This window comes from Antechinus flavipes, chromosome 5 (genome assembly GCF_016432865.1).
Source record: "Antechinus flavipes isolate AdamAnt ecotype Samford, QLD, Australia chromosome 5, AdamAnt_v2, whole genome shotgun sequence".
Classification (NCBI taxonomy): Eukaryota; Metazoa; Chordata; class Mammalia; order Dasyuromorphia; family Dasyuridae; genus Antechinus; species Antechinus flavipes.
The window spans coordinates 102,926,884-102,941,455 of record NC_067402.1 but is presented as its reverse complement, the minus strand read 5'-3'; the positions used below and the strand labels follow the sequence as shown (position 1 = coordinate 102,941,455).

Sequence of the window (14,572 nt, the reverse complement as noted above, 5' to 3'; positions counted from 1 at the left end):
CTGGGTATAATGTTTTCCTGGTTCTACTTATTTCACTTTGCATCAATTCATATATGCCTAAGTTTTTCTTATTTTTATTCTTATTTTTCATTTCTTATTGTATAATAGTATTCCATCCCAATCACATACACACTTGTTCAGCCATTCCCCAATTGATAGGCTCTCCTCAATTTCCAATTTTTTTGCCATTACAAAAAGCGATGCTATCAATATTTTTGTGCACATAGGTCCTTTTCCCTTTTTTATTACTTCTTCATCATACAGACCTAACAATGGCTTTCTTAGACCAAAGAGTATGCAGGTTAATGGCTCTTTAAGCATAATTCCAGATTGCTCTCCATCATGATTGGATCAGTTCACTTCGCTTGCTTGTAAATTGACTGTACCAATTGCAAACTGTTAAGATTTTTATCCAAGCACGCCACATATTTAACCACACTGCTTCCATCTAAAAACACTAATAATATTTTCAGTGAAGACAAAAACGTCTTTTTAAAGTTAAATTTCATCCTTATCTTTTTTCATTTCTATCTTCTTGGTTTATGTTAAAACACCAATACATGTATATATCTTATAAATTAATATTTGACAGTGAGTGCTAATTTTTTTTAACTTATTTGTATTGTTGTTGTTCAGTTGTACCAGATTCTTTGTGACTCCATTTGGGGTTTTCTTGGCAAAGATACTGGAGTAGTTTGCATTTCCTTCTCCAATTCATTTTACAGACGAGGAAGCTGAGGCAAATAAAATTAAATGACTTGTCGAAGGTCATGAAGTGGCTGATGTGTCTGAAATCACATTTGAACTCAAGTCCTTCTGACTTCATGGTAACTGCCCTCTCCATTACCTACCAAAAATAATCGAATTTCAGAGATAAGGGCCTCCATTCTCTGGTACCAACTTATTTTTCTAGGATTGTCTCGTCATTTCCCTATATAAACATGAAACTCCAGTCAAACTGGACAATTTGGGTTCATCAAATATGTCTGGCACTTTTCTTGACTCTGCATAACTAGGGGATTCATGACAGAGCAAAGGAGTTTGAAATTTACTTGGCAGGTGATTTGAAATAGTCAATTTAAGAAATTATCTGCTGCCAACACCCCAGCATAAATTTAGTGATTTCACACTTCCCAGCTCAGAGGTAGCTGAGAGGGTGAGAATGGGATTCCCACTCCTCCATCATAACAGCCAAGCAGATGTAAAACACGGGCCAGACCCTACTCTACTCAAACATCGGGGAGGAGGACCTTTCCTGAGTCACTGGGACTTGAAGAAGCTCCTGTTGTCAGAGAAACAGAGAATACAACAATCTCTGCCACTTTCAATCACACACGTCTTCCTACGACAGCAGCCAAGTCCTTCTGTAATGATGCATTGTGCTTGGCTAACATGGGCCGTATGTTTTGCATGACTTCCTATGAATAATGGTATTGTTTTTCTCATCTTCTCCATGAATGGGGGAGAAGTAAAGGGAGAGAAGCAATGTGAAACTGAATGTAAATTATACATACATATATATATATATACACACACACACACACACACACATATATATATAATTATGTATTTGGAACTGAATGTAAATTATACATACATATATATATATACACACACACACACACACACACACACACACACATATATATATAATTATGTATTTGGAACTGAATGTAAATTATACATACATATATATATATATATATATATACACACATACACACACACACACACATATATATAATTATGTATTTGGAACTGAATGTAAATTTGAAATATAAACATCCATATTTGGAACTGAATATGAATTTTAAATTTTATGTACATATACACACATATATGTGTGTGTGTGTGTGTGTGTGTGTGTATAAACTTCATGTTTCAGCTCAAAAATCTTCAGTGAGTATACCCAGCAAGCAACATTCAAAATCCTCTGCCTAGCTGAAGTACTCTTTTACCAGGGGTCAACCCAGGGGCCTATGGCCCACAGTGCTGCCAAAACCAGATTAAACATAATTGGAAATACAATAAAACATAACATTTAAAATTAAGCTGTGGGGATCCGAGGAGCTGATTTCATGCTACCATTCCAATCTTTCTCATAATGTCCCCCCCGCCCCATATACCCAGAGAAGAACTAAAGCTCGGCTCAGAGTCCAAGAAGACCCCCTCTGACATTTACCGGTTGTGGGTTTGTGGGTAAATCAATCAGCCTCTCAGTGCTCTCAACCAGCAGTATTAAATATAATGTCCCTGCCGGCAATATTTTCAGGATGGCCAGAACCAGATTAAAATGTAATTGGGAAATACTTAGCAAATAAATAAATAAATACAAATGCAATAGAACTTAGATAATGTTAGAGTGTAGCTTTTAACATCACTGGTCTAAGTTACTAAGCCTCCAAAATCATAAATTACCAAGAAGATGTCAGCTATATTGGTAGAGATTTCCTCATTTGGAAATTCCCCAAAGGGGTCCAATCCCTATACTTAGATACCCCATGATTTGGCTGAAATGAGCTTCTTTCCGCCCCCAAACACGGCCCTCTCTTCTACGATAACTTTGCTCCAGTTGTTCTCTTTGGACTGTCTCTTCTCCCCATTTGTGCCCCTTGAATTTCCCACCTGGTTTTAGAGCAAATGTCACCATCTCAGTCGGTTTTTCCCCACTTGTATTGGTAATCACCTTCCCCTAACTCCAGACCTGATGTAGAAAACGCTTGGTTTTATGCACGTCACCTATTGTTGTGAATCATAGTTCTTTACATATCTGTAGTAGCTCCCTATTAATGGCAAACTTCATGAGGATATTAACAGTCATACCTAAACTCCATGATTATGCTTACAAAGTGCTTAGGAAACGTCCATTGTATTACTGAATGTCCACCCCTGCTGAGAATGTGGGAATAACACAAGCCGTAACTTCAGTCGCTCTCCATTTATAGATAAATATCCTTTTATTTCCATAGTCATTCATGGCATACATTCGAATAAGTTCACTTGGATATAAAGCTCTTACGCAACAGTATGACTTGCTCCTAGCATGAATAACATTTCAAGCCACTGACCAAAGGGGAAAGTGGTGTAAGCTGGGAATCAATGGTTACAGTTAGTCTACACTGCAAAGTAGCAATTAATTGTATAAAAATCTTACTTGATAACCCCAGTAATGGAAGAATCATTTATGGGTTTCTGCCTCAAATCAATATAGGAGAACACCAAAGCATTTTTTTCATTTCCTCACCAAGAAGGTTTGGAGATACATTTCCAGTTGCTACCAGCCAGAGTATGCAGAAAGATAAGGCAAATGCAAATAGCAGATGGTAAAAGGCTAAATATTAGGTCACTAGGACATTTCTCCCCAAAGAACCCAGCCCTTAAAAGAAAGCACTGCCTTCTTTGCAGGCAATCTGAGCTGACACATCGGTTAGCACTGCTGAGCTGCTCCTTTTTGGTTAGTCTCACAAGGCACAGTTTGTAAGGCAGGGGAGGGACAGATTCAGAAATTAAGTTAATATAAAAACACAAGATCTCAATAAAATATTTTTAAAAGAATTAGTGCAATTCCGCCTTTACCAATAAAGCACCCAGACATCAGAATGCTTAACTAAGGCAAGTAAAAGCGTGACACAGTTAAAAAAGAAAAAATTGGACCGACTATCACATAGCCTCATCAGTCACTCTGTTACTGATGTTATGATACAGTAAGAAGAAGTAAACAATCTATAGGAGGTCTATGGAAGAAAATTCTTCTTATCAAAAAGTCAGTAAAGCACCTGAATGAGGAAATTTGTGCAAAGCAGAACATTAAAACAGTTTTTAAGATTTTTTCAAAAATAACGCAATAGGCTGTTCTCCATTTTAAGAAAGAAGACCCCAAAAGAAGCAGAGAAAGGTCCCCGCCTCGGATCTTGGCGTCGGCACAAGCTGCATCAGAGACGGGAGTCACACAGACGCCGTGTCCCCCGAGAAGGCTCAATACCAAATGAGATACTCCGGGTAAATCTGGTGCTTCTCGAAGATCACAAAGATAGAGGGGTCGCTCAGACTGTTCACACAGCTGTCGTAGAAGACGTTGCTTTGACCTTCTTTGGCCGGAGGTCGCAGATAGGAGGAAGAGCCCCTGGTAAACTCTCCCACCAAAACCCGGGCCAAGAACATGGGCTGGGGCTTCACGGAAGATTTGCAGTAATGGTGGGAGTACGCGGCATCTCGGGCGAAGTAGCTCCCTGTAAAAGAAACACATCAATCCAGACAAGGGGCCGAGTGTGACTCCGAGTCCCGGAGATCCAGACCGTGAGTCCTCCTACCTCAGGTCTACGCTGGGGCGGCCAACAGGGGCACCTGAGGCAACTAACGACCGTCCCCTTGGTCTTCCCCCCGCCTTCCAGCTGCACTCTTTGCGTGCCTTTTTCTTCTTCTTCCCCTGATTATACCCAGGCCTGCCACTAGCAGGAGCACCCCTAAGAGCCTGTCTACAGAGATTCCTGAGCCTTGTTCTAATGGGGCCAGAAACAACAGCAAAGGGTGATGCAAAAAGTTCTGTTCCAGCTGCATCCGGAGAGCGAGCTTTTCATTGCACAATGTTGAGCCATATGGAACCATTTTTGCATGTTTCCTTCAATAAGTCATAGCTCAATAGACAGAGACATAAATCAGATTTAGTCAGCTGCATGCTAGTTGGAAATTTGGGTTCATAGGCTGTGCCGGGAGCTCTGAGGCAGACAAGCCCAACTACCAAAGTGAAGTTTGGTTTAAAAAGAGAAATTCAAGTCATAGAAGAACGTCCGGCTTAACCAGACCAAAGCCAGGCCTTGGATGGCCATGTGGATAAATTCACGTGACATGTGGAAAACTTAGGGCCAAGCAGATAGATACCCCCCAGAAAGGGCTTGGCTCAGGAGCTGGAAAAGCGCCTTGTTTCTCAGCTCCTCCCTGAATCTCAGGTTTTGTCGCTTCTTTAATTCCACATTTAAGTGCCTGCTTTCTTCAGAACCTGATGCTGAGCACTGGACGTAGAAAGACAGAGTACAACTGGTCCCTCAGACAGACGCAAACACCAGCCCAAGCAGAAATGCCCCTTCTCACACCCTGGAACAGGGAGAGCGTTTGGGTTTGAAGGACTTGGGCTAGGTGCCAAAGACAAAGGTTAACACAGGACAGGACCGAGAAGGCTACAGGTACTAACTTGTGGCCACCGAGGCAGCGGATTACTGCCCGCACAATTATATCCTTTTCCCTCCTTAGGCCAGTGTCCTAAGGCTCCTTTCCTAATTTTCCAGAACTGAGTTTTGGAAACCTTCATGAAAGCCCTCCTCTGAAGCTTCGGCGTAACATGGAAGTTACCATACGTTCTTGAAGCCCTACCAATGCAATTCGAGATCTGTAACTCCTACCAGCTGAAAAGGCTTCTAGGGAGAAACTCTACGTCTGCCCATCACCTGAGATCCGGACAAATTGGAGAAAGCCATCACCCAGCTGACCGGAGGCTGACGGGTTTTTTCAGCTCCAACAAGATTAGAAGACCTTCCACTAAATTATAGAGAAACTGTGACTTACATCAGAGGAGCATGCTGACATAACCAAATCATATATTCCTATAATACTGACGTATTTACAAGTTTTCAGAAAATTTGGGGGTTTTTTCATTTAAACTTAATGCTTTTATCTTTTTTAGCAATTTAAACCGTAACTAATTACCTTTGCCATAGCTAGTACCATGAAGGCCACAGATCCTCCAGTCGAAATTCTGATGGCAGATGTCTTTGATATACTCGGGCCCAGTGCCATGAAACAGAAACCTCTCGTCTACTTCCTGCCCTCCATTGCTCTTCTTCATCTGTGCTTTCTGCCTGTGGCAAAGACAAGACTATGTGGGTGGTTCCAACTAAATACAGGTTGCACCGTGACTCAATCAGACCCAATTCAAGACAGTACATTTATCCCCAAATAACCAACATGTATTGAATCCCAGAGAGATTCTCAGGTACATTAAGTGACTTTCACAGAGTTTTAAGTGATTGAACAACAACTACAATGATTTTTCCTCAACTCCTAGCTCTGGGTTCTTTTGGTAGCCATCATTTCTTGCCCTTTCAGTTTTCTGTGGCCATAAAAAATAAAGGAGAAATTCTCTCTCCTCCCATTCAATATCAAGTTTCTTTAAATTCCCAGAAACGCGCATTTAGGGTTAGGACTTTCCTCCTATCATCAGGCCCAAATCTAGTGTTTTCCCTTCTCCAGAAAAAAAAAAAAAACAGGAAAGGATAACAAACTTGTGGTTGCTGATGGTTTGCATGGTGAACATTTTTCTCTCTAGAATGTAATACAGCACATTGTTGGTCTCAAAGTACTTCAAGATGGTAAAACTCTCTTCAAGGAAATGATCACATAAGATCTTATTTGTAAAGTATTTAGTACAGTGTCTGACAGGTAGTAGGTACCACAGAAATGCTTAGTCCCTTCCCAGTTCCACATGTAAAACATTCATTCCATAAATGTCTAGAAGTGGTAGGCCTTTATACAAGAATTAGCCCAATAAGATATGGTAATGTAATCAACAAATGTAGAAAGTATCTAAATTTTAGCAAAATTTACTCTTCTGCCAATAAGGAATAGAGCAAAAAGTCCTTCAACTTTGACTTTAGGTAGGTAAGTACACTTCCATCTTATTCTGCATGATTATTTATTATATTTATGACTATATTATAAATTCATTACAAATGGAGGTAAGTCACAAACCATCATTGCACCCACATGGCCTGGGGGAAGTAAGCATGACATTAGCTGTCAGGCAGTGTCTCTCCATTTTTTTTAATACCACATTTACACACAAAAACTATAAAGAATTGAGTGACTAGTGATGTACCATAAATAAAAATACCATCTTAACTGGAAAAAACATGCTCTTGATAACTCTTAGTAGAGTGGATATTTTATTTTTCTATAAGTGATAATGGGTTGCATTAGTTTCATTAGTCCTTCTCCTCTTGGTCTCCTTAAGGACACTTCCCCCCAAGGATGTTTCACAAGTTTGTTTAGAGAAAGTCATATATTTGAGGAGCAGAACCCTCACTTGGGAGCTGAAAGACCTCAGTCTGTGTCCCAGTTAGCACCAGGCTCTGGTTTTGGTTATTCTTTGGCTGATCTCTCACACTTACCATTGATACACTTCCCAGAGTGCTGGATTCTGGATTCTCTCGATTTTATGAATGGTATATTTAGGCATTGTTCGACAAAACTGCTCTTGGACCTTCAGATATTCTCCAGTAGAAGGAGAAAGTAGGATTAACTAAAAGAGATTTTTAAAAAATGTATTTTTTTAAACATTAAAAACAGAGGTTGCATACAGTTGATGGATAGATCCTTTTTCTTTTTAAACAAAAAAGAACAAACATGAGGAAGACCTGCCTGATGAAGCAAGAAGGAAACAAAAAAATTAGGAAGGAAAAAAGGTAAAAGGAATCAGATTAATTAAATTCTTATTGAAGGTACACACTCACACATTCCCCATACCCCCATCTATTTCAAGTTTCAGTTTCTCCTGATAACCTGGTCTCCTAAAAATGTCCTATTTCTTAGATAAAACATATTTCCCCCTTTCTTCAGTTCCTACTTTCCAGAGATTTTCACATTTAGTCATCTTCCCTTTCTTAACTAGTTTCACCATTTATTCTCTAAGTCCCTCTACCTCCTCTAGTCACCTGGGCCCACCATGTTAAACACTTCCCCGCCTCCAGCAATGGATACAGCAATCATCCAGTTCATTGCTGGGTCCTTCACTGAGATAGCTAAGATTTGGTCATTTTAATCTCACTAGTTTAGTGGCAAAAGCCTAGCTTTAAATCTTTGTTCTGCTTCCTATTGCCTTAAGCAAATTCCCTCAACTCTGTGTGGCCCTGAGTTTTCTCATCTGTAAAATAGACCAAATGACCACATGACCCCTGAGGGTTTTTTTCTGTGATTAAATCCTACAATAATGACTGATACTCACATAACATTTTTCTTCCCAAAATCAGAACAAAGGGGGAGCAGCTACAGGCCCTGTTGACCCATGGTCACACAACCCGAAGTGTCAGAGGCAGGGCTTAGGCAAAGTCTCTCAAGTCTGAGTCCAGTGCTTCTTTTCACTTTACATAGCTCCCCGTTCATATAACGAGATAGTCAAGTGGGAAAATCCGAATTCGAGTCCAGCTTTTTTCCTAACAGCTCTATAGCCCCAGTTAAGTTGCCACTACTCTGGGCCCAGGGGTGCGGTAAACAGAGAACTCAGCTTGGAGTCCCAAAGGCCCATGTGCATGAGTTCAAATCTGTGCTCAGACACTTACAGGTGCTGCGGCCATGAGCAGTCACTTAATCCTGTTTTGCTTCAGTTCCTCATCTGTAAAAATGAGAGGAATGGCAAACCATTCCAGTGTCTCTGCCAAGAAAACCCCAACGGGTCATGAAGAGACTAGACATGGCTGGAACCAGAAACCACAACACTTCGGGCCTATGGTTTTTCCTGTGAAAAATGAAGGGCTGGACCAGGTAATTTAAGTTTCTTTCAGGCTTCTACTCATACCTTAAATCCCAGTTCAGGCAATGCAGACATATCCCAATGAGATGGAACATTCTTTGGGGTTGCTAATTTATCACCACTGAATAGGACAGAAAAGATAGAACATTTTCAGATTCTCAGTATCTCAGGCCAGTATTTCAGAAAATATCAATACTACTACTACTACCCACTCAAAATAGCTCTGGACCCCTATCATTTCTATCCTTCCTTGACCCAATTGTTAATTCCTCATCCCATCCCATTTTTTGAATAAGTAAGCTGGGAAAATTGAAAACAATAATAATCAGTAATAAATAATAGTAATTAGATTAACATCTATTTTCCCCACTAATATTAGTGATATAGAAGATTCTAAATAGCAAGTATTTTTACAAATCTATAGTTCCTAAATTCTTACTTGGCTTTAGGTATTTTTTGTCCTAACAAATCTACTTTCCTAATTATGTCTGATTTGAGGTGACATTATAACTACTCAGCATTTCCTAGACGCACCAAGAGAAGAGGTTATGTCTAAAAGCATGTGAAACTGCAGTCAAGAAACCAGACAAGGATTTAAAATTTGCCCCCAGATAATCCCCAAGTGGATAATTTAGAGATGACAGTGAAATTAAGCAGCATTACTGCTTATCAAATGGGGCTTAGGATCTCATGGCTCAAGAGAGTTGCTCCCTGAGGCACTCAAGGCTTTCATGCACTTCTTTACTATAGCTGCTCACTAGATTTCTTGAATATTATTCTACCTGGTACTGATTTTGCTATAGTTGGGCTACCTTCCTCTATTCAGATCATTTGACCAGAAGATGATTCCCAACATTTTTTTTTTTTTTTTGGAGTATGAAAACCCATTTATAAGGTAAAAAACAAATCTGTTGGATCTGCATATAGAACAATATGAACCATTCACCAAGAAAATATTACCACAAAAATAACTACCAGTAATTCAGTTATACTTTCAAATATAATTTTATCTTTAATCCTAATATCTACACACTTGAAAAACAGCAAAATAGAGATGGTTGGTATATTATTTATGTTTGATTATACAGATTTGTGCTGCATATTTTGTTGAAGCTAAGTAAAGACAATAAGATTTGATGTTAGCCAGACATTTCTGGTTAATCTCAATATCAACCAAAGTCTGGATGTGAGCCACAGCAGATCTGCACCAAGGGACAAATCACTCAAACACAACTTACCAAGTCTGCTTCATCTTCAAATCCTCAGGAGAGACATATTTTGGTCTCCGACAAATGACTCTGACAGTACCAAAGTGCAAGCTTTTCTGAGTCATAGCTAAAAAACAAACAAACAAACAACAACAAAACAGCAAAATTAGCTTTTAAACCCAGAGTAAAAACTGACTTGTCTGGATTAAGTGAGTAAAGGTTAGTAAGAATTGGTGACCATTAGAAAAAAATAAAATTATAGATTACTCCAGATTTGTATCTTGCAGTATGGCAGGTGTTTATCAATCATTCATCTTTACTTCCTTGAGACCCCTATCAACCATATCAACCATAAATCTTTCCTGGTCTCCTGATCTGCCCCTGAAGTGCTTTTGATAAGACTGGGGCAGGAGGATTCTTTTTTCACAACATGATTAATGTGGAAATATGTTTAATATGATTGTATATATCAGACTGATTACCATTCTTGGGGACAGGTAAGAAAAAGGGAGAAAATAGAAATAAAAATCTAATTAAAAGTAAATAGTGAAATGTGGCAATTCTGGTTACAAGATTATATGATGATCAATATTGATGGAGGTGGCTCTTTTCAACAATGTGATGATTGAGGACAATTCCAATGATCTTGTGATGAAAAGAGCCATTTGCACCCAGAGAGGGGACTATGGGAACTGAGTGTGGATCACAGCATAGCAATTTCACTCTTTTTGTTGTTGTTTGCTTACATTTTGTTTTCTTTCTCTTTTTTTTCTTTTTTGATCTGATTTTTTTTGTGCAACAAGGTAATTGTATAAATATATATATACATATATTGAATTTAACATTTATTTTTTTTAATAATTTTTTATTGATAGAACGTATGCCAGGGTAATTTTTTACAGCATTATCCCTTGCATTCACTTCTGTTCCGATTTTTCCCCTCCCTCCCTCCACCCCTTCCCCCAGATGGCAAGCAGTCCTTTACATGTTGAATGGGTTGCAGTATATCCTAGATACAATATATGTGTGCAGAACCAAACAGTTTTCTTGTTGCACAGGGAGAATTGAATTCAGAAGGTATAAATAACCCGGGAAGAAAAACATAAATGCAAGCAGTTTATATTCATTTCCAGTGTTCTTTCTCTGGGTGTAGCTGCTTCTGTCCATCTTTGATCAATTAAAGCTCTCTTTATCGAAGAGATCCACTTCCATCAGAATACATCCTCAAACAGTATCGTTGTTGAGGTATATAATGATCTCCTGGTTCTGCTCATTTCACTCAGCATCAGTTCATGTACATCTCGCCAGTCCTCTCTGTATTCATCCTGCTGGTCATTTCTTACAGAACAATAATATTCCATAACATTCATATACCACAATTTACCCAGCCATTCTCCAGTTGATGGGCATCCATTCATTTTCCAGCTTCTAGCCACTACAAACAGGGCTGCCACAAACATTTTGGCACATGCAGGTCCCTTTCCTTTCTTTAGTATCTCTTTGGGATATAAGCCCAATAGTAACACTGCTGGATCAAAGGGTATGCACAGCTTGATAACTTTTTGAGCATAGTTCCAAATTGCTCTCCAGAATGGCTGGATGTGTTCACAATTCCACCAACAAACATTTATTTTTAACATGTTTAATATATAGTGGATTACTTGCCATTTAAGAGAGTGGGGGGGGAAGGCAGGGAAAATTTGAAACAAGGTTTTGCAAGAGTTAATGCTGAAGTGTTTCTATTGGGCTTATACCCCAAAGAGATACTAAAAAAGGGAAAGGGACCTGTATGTGCCAAAATGTTTGTAGCAGCCCTGTTTGTAGTGGCTAGAAACTGGAAAATGAATGGATGCCCATCAATTGGAGAATGGCTGGGTAAATTGTGGTATATGAATGTTATGGAATATTATTGTTCTGTAAGGAATGACCAGCAGGATGAATACAGAGAGGCTTGGAGAGACCTACATGGACTGATGCTAAGTGAGATGAGCAGAACCAGGAGATCATTATACACTTCGACAACGATATTGTATGAGGATGTAGTCTGATGGAAGTGGATTTCTATGACAAAGAGACCTAACTGAGTTTCAATGGATAAATGATGGAAAGAAGCAGCTACACCCAAAGAAAGAACACTGGGAAACGAATGTGAACTATTTGCATTTTTTATTTTCTTCCCGAATTATTTTTACCTTCTGAATCCAATTCTCCCTGTGCAACAGGAGAACTTTTCGGTTCTGCAAATATGTATTGTATCTAGGATATACTGCAACATATTTAACATATATAGGACTGCTTGCCATCTTGGGGGGGGGGGGTGGAGGGAGGGAGGGGAAAAAACGAAACATAAGTGAGTGCAAGGGATAATGTTGTAAAAAATTACCCTGGCATGGATTCTGTCAATACAAAGTTATTATTAAATAAAATAAAATTTAAATTTAAAAAAAAAGAGTTAATGCTGAAAAATTATCTGTGTATATGTTTTGAAAATAAAAAGCTTTCATTAAAAAAAAAAAAAAGAAAGAAATGTGGTGATTCAAGCCAATAGATTTGGGAAAGAAAATGCCAAACACATCTAGAGACAGGACCAGAGAGACTGAATATGGATCAAAGCAGAGTATTTTCACCTTTTTGTTTGTTTGTTTGTTTTTTCTTTCTATGGCTTTTTCCCTTTTGTTCTGATTTTTTTTTTTTTGCACAACATGATAAATATAGAAATATGTTTAAAAGAGTTGTATATATTTTACCTACCTCAGATTGTTTACTGTCTTAGTGAGGAGGGAGGTAAGGGAAGAAGGAAGAAAAATTTGGAACAACAAGTCTTAATAAAGTGAATGCTGAAAATTATCTTTACAAGTATTTGGAAAAAGAAAATATTACTGAAAAATCATTAAAAATGGAAATAAAAAATAAATGTTGAAAAATAAATAAACTTCTAAAAAAGACTACAGCAGGAGAGAATTAATGAGACCACAATATTTTTCTATCCAGTTCTCCTTTATGGTATAACAATCTCTGCTTTATGGGGGCCGGAAAGCACATCAGAGATGGACAGTGTCCTGCATGCATACTGGCCATCCAGGGGCCAGCAGCACACCTCCAAGTGCAGGGGGTTCAGACTCAGTTGGCCATGCCGGCTGGACTGCCACTTCCAGACTGGACTGTGGAACAGACTGCCGACTGCTAATTCCCCCTGATCCTCTCTGTGCATCCTTCGAATAAACAGCCTAGTTTTATAAGTGTCTCAGGTTAAGCACTTGCAGCACCTTGTCATTCGATCCCCAGCCCTCGCCCATGGCTACATGGAACAAGAAGCACCATATCCTCTCCAGATTGTCAAATGAGCATCTTTGGGAAATACCTTTGAAATTCAACTCATAGTTGTGTTTTCCAACGGAGAACTGCAGGATCGGTGACTCCTGGCTCAAGTAGGCCTTCTCTATGTCAGTGCTGTTAACAGTAGCTACATGGCGCTCAGTGCCCTGTCAAGTCAAAAACCAGAGAGACCATTTCCTCCAGTGTAAGACAGCCCCGCAGGAATGGGACAGCCGCCCGCAGAGTAAGCTGACACAAGACCCCAGACTTCAATCTGCTGACTGAGGAGCCCGGTGGCTCTTGAGGTGGCAGTCAGGGTGGTCAGCTCAATGCCAGGGTTTGGGTAGGGCAGGTGGGAGTGGAGTTTCTAGCCTAAAACAATGAATAGATCTAGAGAGAGAGATAGTGTGCCGAGAATGCTGAAGGAGGGGGCAAAAGGGTGGGGGAGATAAGTGTTAGAAATGCACCGAGGAAAAGCTGACTGAACCAGCTGCTAAACTTCTTTAGAAAACAGAAATAACAACATATACTTTAACATGTTTAACATATATTGGATTACTTGTCATCTAGGGGAGTGAGGGAGCAGGGGAAAATTTGGAATACAAGGTTTTTACAGGGGTCAATGTTGAAAAATTATCCATCATATGTTTTGAAAATAAAAAGCTTCAAGGGGCAGCTAGGTGGCACAGTGGATAGAGTATCAGTCCTGAACACTTCCTAGATGTGTGACCCTGAACAAGTCACTTAACCCCAATTGCCTCAGCAATAAACTAATTAATTGATTTAAAAGCTTCAAGAAAAATTATCAACAAAAAACAGAAACAAAAGAATTATATATCTTATAGATTACAAAGTATGATTTCTGCTAAACAAAGGAAGAAGAGGGCAAGAAGACAAAGACAGACTTCTTTATTAAAACGGGACAACTATCAAATTATTTTCAACACTAACAATAAATACCTTTGCTGACAATAGGCAATCAATAAACCTTTGCTCAATGTTTTTGCTTTCTGATGGTTGAATGACTGGCATAATCAATGCAGCTGTCTTGCTATTTAGTGACTGGTTTCACTTCTCCCTACCTCTGACATTCCTTTTATACTTCCTTGGAGAGCTCATTATTATTGCATTTCCAATGACCAACCTTTTTGACAAAGACCTTGACCTTGATCTATTCTATTTGTTTAAAGAAACTTCCTTTTGGATGCACAAAAGAATCAAACCATGGACAGAGTGGTGGACTTGTATTCAGAAAGACTTGACTCGAAATCCTCCCTGTGACATTTACTATGTCACTTAGTCTCTTGAGCCTGCTTCCTCATCAGATAAATGGGGGGCTATACATTTACCGTTTGATCTACCTACAAACAAACCTAGAGTGGTTTATTGGAATGGAAGCAAAGACTTCTTTCCACCTCATGTAACACAAGGAATGGAAAAGACACTCATTGCATGAAGATTTCCACACGTTCAGGTAGATTTGGATCTTGTTTATAAAGATTAAGTCTCACTAAGACAAGAGCCCCAGACT

General features: G+C 39.2%; 1 protein-coding gene across 1 annotated transcript in view; it reads right to left on the bottom strand.

Moving 5' to 3' along the window:
- Positions 1-2,934: 2,934 nt before the first annotated feature.
- The window catches only part of PARP12 (poly(ADP-ribose) polymerase family member 12), a 38,857-nt gene continuing 27,219 nt past the window's right edge, over positions 2,935-14,572 (bottom strand). Inside the window, exons 7-12 of the mRNA XM_051963536.1 lie at positions 13,088-13,208; positions 9,757-9,853; positions 8,564-8,639; positions 7,161-7,291; positions 5,701-5,852; positions 2,935-4,229 (exon numbers count right to left, since the gene is read on the bottom strand). Of these exons, the coding sequence (XP_051819496.1) occupies positions 3,976-4,229; positions 5,701-5,852; positions 7,161-7,291; positions 8,564-8,639; positions 9,757-9,853; positions 13,088-13,208 (831 nt within the window). The 3' untranslated portion in view covers positions 2,935-3,975. The remainder of the gene's footprint in view (positions 4,230-5,700; positions 5,853-7,160; positions 7,292-8,563; positions 8,640-9,756; positions 9,854-13,087; positions 13,209-14,572) is intronic.